At 47.9% G+C, this 7,816-nt stretch overlaps 1 protein-coding gene across 3 annotated transcripts in view; it reads right to left on the bottom strand.

The window, feature by feature from the left end:
* Positions 1-3,429: 3,429 nt before the first annotated feature.
* Positions 3,430-7,816, bottom strand: part of LOC118772688 (phospholipase D1-like) — a 57,597-nt gene continuing 53,210 nt past the window's right edge. For all 3 annotated transcript variants that reach the window (XM_036521234.1, XM_036521232.1, XM_036521233.1), the window contains 4 exons: positions 7,128-7,262; positions 5,757-5,910; positions 4,789-4,906; positions 3,430-3,701 (listed from right to left, as the gene is read on the bottom strand). In XM_036521234.1, the coding sequence (XP_036377127.1) occupies positions 3,477-3,701; positions 4,789-4,906; positions 5,757-5,910; positions 7,128-7,262 (632 nt within the window). In that variant the 3' untranslated portion in view covers positions 3,430-3,476. The remainder of the gene's footprint in view (positions 3,702-4,788; positions 4,907-5,756; positions 5,911-7,127; positions 7,263-7,816) is intronic.

The raw sequence follows: 7,816 nt of genomic DNA, 5'->3' as shown, positions 1-7,816 counted from the left end.
TGTCTGTGGGGGAGGGGGAAATGGTGGGCAGTAAACATAGCATGCTGCGTGGCTGCCAAGCGCCCAGTAAATTCCTTTGTCAAGCCGCCCCGAACCTTGTGTCCGTCTCTGTTTAGGTGCGTGTGACTGCCTCCCCTCGCCACGGTGACGTCCGCCCCTCGGCAGAGCGGAGCTGGAGTGAGCCCCTTCCTTCCCGAAAGGCTAGGCCACCCGCCAGCGTGGATCACCGCAACAAGCGCTACAGCGACGCTCTCGGTGCTGCCAGGTCGTCCTGTTTCTCTCTAACGCCATCAGCAGCTCACATAATAACCCTCGAACCCTGCTCTCCACAGCCAGCGGGCTTCTCAGGCCCTGTATGACACTACACCGCTTCACCCCTCTGATCCCTGCAGGTCTTCCCACCTGTTTTTGCAAAGCAGGTCACTGTCTGCCTGACCCAACCCTGCTGCTGACTCCTCTAACCTGCCTCCAAGAACACGTCCTCTATAGCTGCCCTGGGTGACTTTCACCCACGCCACCAACCTCACCGGCTCACCTACATTACACTCTACATTTTATTTTATTGTCATTTGACACATCTAATAAAGCGGCATGAAAAGTTGCGCAAACAGAACACCGCTAACCCCGCATGAATGAGTGTCGGTGCCAGACAGAGCGTTGAGATCACAAATGTTTGCCTACATTGGCATGTAAGTGCAAAGCAACACGTACAGTTTAGGGAGTATCCTATTCCAAATACAATGCTAACATTTACCACACGCATGCAAGTAAACCTCCACATACCCAATCACATAAAACTGAATTATACCACATATATCAATGCACATAAGAGAGACAAAAGATCACGCTTAGGAATGGGGGGGAGTGTAGCCTGAAGAGGTTCAATCTAGAACGGCTACATACCCCCTCCCAACTGCTTGGTTGACAAAGACCTGCCTTCCTGCACCCTCCCCTACATATCAAATATCTTTAACCTACCCTTTGCCCAGGGCATAGTTCCCTCTGAGCGTAACACTCCTGCTGTTGCCCCTGCTGCAACAGAAGCACCCTGAATAATAACCCCCATCTACAGCCTCCCAAGGCTAAGGCTCAGGCTTAAGGCCAGTGAGCTCAGCGCTGCCTCCCTGCTCCATAACTCACTGTTGAGGAATGACTTCAGCCTCCAGCCTCCCGAGCCCAGCTTCCACTCTGCTGTTAAAGCATTAAATCATCTCTTAACATCTTGTGATGCTGGTGCTCCTAACATCCTTATTCTACACAATCTAAGTGCTGCCTTTGGTGAAGCCATGGTGAAGACTGAAATTCCTCACAACAGGCTGCTTAGTCTGGGTGTGACGGACAACCCACTTCACTCAGCTCTTTGCTGGTTCAGATCCTATTCCTAGTGAAACGCTAACAGTCCTCTGAGTTGGCAACCTTGCTGATCTTGATTTGCAAGATCAATCATCTGGTATTCAGATCACTTAATTATATGCTTGTGTGTGTATATATAAATTGTAAATTATGTATAATTATGTAAGTACATTTATTTATAGAACCAATATAATATGATCACAGACAAAATTAAGACCTACAGAAAACATAATAAAGTGCCCCAAACCGCTGTTCTGACCTGACCCCATGTGGGCAGAGGGAGAGGAAAAAAAACACCTTCCACACAATCATATGAAAATTGATGTGTTTTAATCATTTGCATTTTCTTAACATCACATGCACATTTAATGAAAAACATGAAAAAAAACAATTTTGTTTTTTTTTTTTTATTGACATGACATGAATATTATGTGCAAAAAATGCAGCGCGCTTGAAAACCAACGATGTCATTAAAGGCAAAGGCTAAAATGCAAGGTTTGGTCCAAAGGTTCAGCCACAAGGGGGCACCCTGTGGCAGAGAATAAGACACAGCTCTGTCAACGGCAGACACACTGACGCTCAGGGGTGGGGGGACTCTCCACTGAAAACACCATAAAACAGCATCTGACTCAGGGAACCGCGTGACACGTGACACAGATGAGGCCGATGATTGGCTCGTCCAGAAAACGCTGCATTCACCGCTGAGAGCTCAGATTGTCTGTCCTCGCGTCTGATTGGCAATTGAGCCACGGAGCCCTGGGAGGCTGCGCGGCCGTGATAGTTTATCCGTCCCGTTGCTTCACGTCTTGGAAGGCTTGCACAGTGATCCCTGCCACATCTGCTCGTGACACTTAAAACCCAGCTTTGGAGATACTTTAGGGAGTGTGTGTAGTGCTGTGTGACCGTACGCAGTCATAAGGCACCCTGGTGTGGACGTGAGGCCCATGTTGTGTGGCTCTGCGTATCCCAGCCCTGGTCCTCGGCACACCCTGTGTGTGCTGGTGTTCGCACCAGCTGAGCTTTCGGCTAGTTAGGTCTGACTGAGCTGTGGAAACTCTGGTCTCAATCGCCACAGTAACTCTGTAATAAATTTGTCATTAAAGAACTGTGCTGTTGGAGCTGTGTGTGGTAAGATAAAACTGTTAATTCACAAAATTTTTCTGAACATCAGAAAACCACCTTAAAAAATCTGCAGCAGCCTTCTCAATGGTGTTCTGTCCCCAGTTCTAGTCCCTATTAAACACGTAATAACCTGTAATAAACAAAGTCAGATACCTGTCTTCTAGTGCATGCATTTGTTTTAAGAGGCTCAGATGAACAGAAATAGCACAGAAGTACATACACAGGGGCAACACCTTGACATGCATCCTTGCATCAGAAAAGAAACCTCTGACAATCGCCTGCCTCTAACGCCTATCTCTGACAGAGCGCGAGCAGTAGATACTGGCTGGGTCCTGTCAGATCCAGATCATTGTTCGTTTAACAGCTCAGTCAAATCCAATCACACTAAAGCTCTGCAGGAGCAAACTCCAGCAAGCAACAAACAGCATGAATCCCCAGGAGCAGGGCTGGGAAAGGCCCGCCTAGCCAAACTGCATCATGGGAAGGAAACCAGCTTATGTAGAACTTTACTTTGCTCCCCAAATGACATCGTTCCACAGGGTAGGTTCCGCAGGGTAGGTTCCGCAGGTCTGACATCACAGGTTTCAGAAACAAGCAGGGAATGTGCAGCTCATGCTATGGTTTAGCTTTTGCAACCCCTTTCGATTTCATCGCCTCTTCGTTTGTTTTCTTTTTCACAGACGGTCCTCCGTCTTTCTTACAAAAAGGTTAATTGCATCACACATTGACACAGAGCAATACACAGACACAGCGTTCGGAAGGTCTTTGGACTTGCATAGTGTTATTTTCCCGAATGTTAGTAAATTAACAGGGACAGACAGAAAGGAAAAGGAAGGACTGTTAGTCGTGCTCGGAGGAGATCCATGACACAGCGACGGTGGCGTCAGGCCTTGCACGGGTCTCCTCCCTCTTAAAAAGGAGGGGTCTTTGTCTCTGCTCGCATGTGGGGGGGGGGGGCAGCCTCAGGCCTCCTGGTTCCGGTTCCTGGCCCGGCCCGACCCTCAGGTCCAGATCTCGGTAGGCACCATGGCTTCCTTGGAGCCGATGGGGGGAAGGAGGTTCTGCTCACTCAGGAAGTAGAGGGGGAACTGGACCAGGAAGCCGCGGATCTTCTTCAGCTCCTCCGCCGCCCGGGCCGGGTCGTCCTTGTCCAGGCCCGGTTTGGACAGGAAGGCCTCCAGCTCCGCCGTGTTCCGCACGTCACTGGACGGCAGGCAGCGGAACACCTGGGGGAAGGGGAAGAGGCGGGGCTTCAGCAGGAAGTCACAGTCGGAGAGAAGAGGAAGTACAGGGCGCCCCGGCTCCTGTCTTTTACTACAGTATAGGGAATCAGTACACACACTCAAAAGATAAAACTCTCCCTCAGCATTCACTGAAAGCAACGGCCTAAAATACGAAAAACAACACAACCACACAAAAAAACCCCCAAAGGTAGGAAAATCGCTGATTTCACCATTGCTGGCTTTTTTTTCCCTCAATCTTGTTCTCATGCTCCAGACTCTCTCTTTGTAAATCTGGGTTTTATGACTGTACAGTATGTCCTAAAACAACCAACAGTGGAGTTTTTATAAACATTGTAAAATATGGATTATCATAAATCAGACAGTAGCAACATAAGGGCTGCCTTACTGTACTTACTGTACTTTTTTAACTACTAAAAAAGGTTTATTTCCTTTTATTACATTTTTGGAATCACCAATCATAATATCTTGTTATCCTAATATCTGACACAAGATCACAAATCATTTACTTGGATGAACATTCAAATGCATGTTTTCTCACACGCGTGTCAAAGAATGCGGAAAAATCCAGCGCAGCATAGCAGGAAGAGTCAGGGGCTTGTGACCAAAATGTTGCCGGTTCGATTCCCCACTGGGGCGCTGCTGTTGTACCCTTGGGCAAGGCACTTAACCCACAATGGCCTTAGTAAATATTCAACTGTATAAGTGGTAACATGCAAAAACTGTAACCTATATATGTCATTTACACATATCAAATTTGGCTTTTTTTCCCAAAGCAACTTACAATTGAGGTAGAGTACAACACAATTCGCTCTGCTAAATGCCAGTAATGCAGCACGTGACTTGAACACAGATCTCTGAAGATAGTTTAGTTAAACACAAAGATCTAGAGATTCAGAAACATTTTGAAAGGAAGAAATGAAATGAAATGAAAAAAAAACAGGTTCATGTTATCTGTATATTTGATATTGTGTGGTTCTTTGGAGCCACGGAACATTAGAATATCAAACAAATCTGAATACATGTCCCCAAACAGGCCCTCCCTCAGGCAAAAGAGAGTGAGTGGCGCTACCTTCTGGTAGATGGAGGCATTGCGGGCACAGGTGGCCATCCACACTTCCTTGTAGAAGCGGTCACTGATGGGGTCAGTCACGTCGATGCTGGGGTCCGTGAAGGCACCCAGGATTGTCCTGCAAAGAAGAAACCGTGAGACACTTCCTGGAAAACCAATTCCACAGAGCAAGAAACCGCTGTGACATTACATTACCATACTTAACATATCCAGATTAACTTCCACTGTTTACAGTTTACATGCTATTTATTTCTACCGTTCATTATTCTGCAGAGGGCATTGGGGTTAGGCACCTTGCCCAGAGGTAAAACAGTGCACATGGGAATCGAACTGGCAACTTCAGCTGGGTGATAAGCACTGCTCCTGACTGCTACAGCACCCTGCTGCATATCAGCTAGCTTCACACTTATTCTTAAAACTGCACCCTTATTTGTTCAATACACATTAATCTGAAAGCTGGGATTCGCCTCTTAGATAAACAAGAGCAATCTGCAGCACTGTTACGAGCTGACTGCTTTGGTGGATGGCCTCCTTATTGCTTCCTGACCATCTAGTGGTGAAAGGAAAGTGCTGTCCTTAAGACAGACTGTGTGTGTGTGTGTGTGTGTGCGTGTGTGTGTGTGTGTGCGTGTGTGTGTGTGTGTGTGTGTGTGTGCGTGTGTGTGTGCGTGTGTGTGTGGGTGTGAGTGTGTGTGTGTGTGTGTGTGTGTGTGTGTGTGTGTGTGTGTGTGTGTGAGGAAATGAACGAGTGAGTGTGTGTGTGAATGAATGTGTGCGCATGTGAAACACAACCATATCTCGCCCTGCTAAATCAAGCCAAAAATAGACTAAAATATTAAAGGGCAGTTGACATCATCAGGAACAGCAACATGTGTGTGGCATTCTGGGACCTGAGCACCGAGTCCCTGATCTGATTGGTGCAGGAGTCAGCAGGGAGAAAATGGACTCTGCCCTCTTGCCAGACCCACCTGAAACACTCCAGCCTCAGCTGCAGGCCGAACTTCCCCGCCTGATACTCCTCCCCATCCATCACTGAGGGGACCGTCTCGGTGTCCTCCACGATGACCGCCACCTCGCTGTCCCGTTTTCCCAGCATGCTCCTGTCGTTGATGTTGGCGGAGCCTGAAACAGAGGGATTGACACTGCATCCTCCATCAGAGAGCTGGCACAGCCTTTTCACCCCTGTCCCCCTGGCCACAACATACGGACTAAAAGGGCATAAGAGCAAGGCGGGGACTTGGTGACTCTCTGCTTTGGTGAAGCAGTGGATTGTGGGAGCAGGAACAGTGAGGCCAGCCCCTGCACTCTAACCCCCCCACTGCTGGCTGATGTAATACATCATGTACAGGTCTTCCACATAAAATGGTCTGAATGAGTTTGACTTCTGACAAGCATTCAAAATATTTCATGAGAAGCACCTTTTTTGCTGAAGGCCTCTATCACAGGGGGGGCTGCACAGATATATGGAGGTGGTGTGGGCTGAGGAACCGGCCTTTAAACCAGAAGGTTACAGGCCTGAATCCCACGTGGAGTACACAAAACGTTTTACCTGAACAGCCTCAGCCTCAACATCAAGCTAAATAAATGATTAAAATGTCAATAGTAAAGCAATGTAAACTGGCCTGGGTAAAGGTGTCTACAAAGCAAATACCTCTTCTTATTACCCAAGAAAAAACCCAAACGTTTTTTAACCCACAAATGGCCCTGTAGTGCAGCAGCCGAACAGGAGGGGGCGCTACGATATCAAATTTACTCACTGAAATTGGTCTCTTGTATTTGTTTTACTGACTTGCACCGAAAAATATTTTTCTTAAAGAAACAAATCCTTTTCAAAACTAACTATCCTAATAAAATAAACGAATAAGAGTTTTAATAGCTGTCTGTATGAAACACTGCCTTGGCACCCTCTAAGGAAGAGCTTTTCTCACAGTAAGAAAATGAAACTCATCTCTGCTTATTTTCAGTTATGAGATAATAAGCTCTTTGTTTTATTGCCTTCTTTCACAGTTAAGATAATAAACTCTGCTGTACTGTTGGCAGGAACAGAAAAACCAACGAGCTGGAACCAACACCCTGCTGGTTACCTGCCCCTCCTCACAGGGCCAGACTGACTGTCTGCTCGGACCCCCATCCACCAGAAATATGACAGAATATGGCCAAAAAATGAGACTGAATGAGAATGAGAGTTCTTAGAAGAGATGAAATGGTGAGAGAGACAGACAATATCTAAGGGCCCTGTCTCTTTCTCTGTGCTTGCCTAGCAGGGCTTCGTACCCCTCCACCCCCCACCACCACCCCCCCCCCCCACCCCGTGACGTCCCCCCAGGTCCCCGCCTCACCGATGATGACGGCGTTGTCGTCGGCGATCAGCATCTTGCTGTGGACGTAGATGAGCTCGGTCACCAGCTTCCCCTGCAGCTCAGCATGGGTCCTCAGGCCCCCGAAGGAGATGTAGTTTATCCACTGATCACCCACTGGCAGGAGAGAGGCACCACACACAGGTCTCAGATCAGTGTTCACAGCCCTGCCCACTGTCCCCCCACTGGCTGGAGAGAGGCACCGCACACAGGTCTCAGATCAGTGTTCACAGCCCTGCCCACTGTCTCCCCACTGGCAGGAGAGAGGCACCGCACACAGGTCTCAGATCAATGTTCCCAGCCCCGCCCCCACTGCCTCCTGACTGGTGGCGTACACAGATGGTTGTGTACTCTGACCTGTCTAAGAGGTTGTGGAACTCTTATATAAAATCATATAAATCATGTATTTTCTGCTTCTGCTCAGGAATGTCAGGAAGCTCACAGTAATTTCTGCTTATAGCGTGTCACGATCTCAGCAGCTGCTGACAAAAATGAAGAAGGAATTTGCTTTTCACAATCTATTGGAGAAGTGGAAGCCTGTAGTAACACTAGCTGTTTATCTTCAGACCTATGCTTATCGTGGGTACTTGAGAACTCTCAGACAGATCAATGTAGGCACTGCGCTATCTGCCAGGAGACAGTGGGTCCAGCCAAGACACGGACCTCAGATC

The sequence above is a fragment of the Megalops cyprinoides genome, chromosome 2 (genome assembly GCF_013368585.1).
Source record: "Megalops cyprinoides isolate fMegCyp1 chromosome 2, fMegCyp1.pri, whole genome shotgun sequence".
In the NCBI taxonomy this organism is placed as follows: Eukaryota; Metazoa; Chordata; class Actinopteri; order Elopiformes; family Megalopidae; genus Megalops; species Megalops cyprinoides.
Note: the sequence above shows the minus strand (reverse complement) of the source record. Positions and strands in the feature narration are given on the sequence as shown.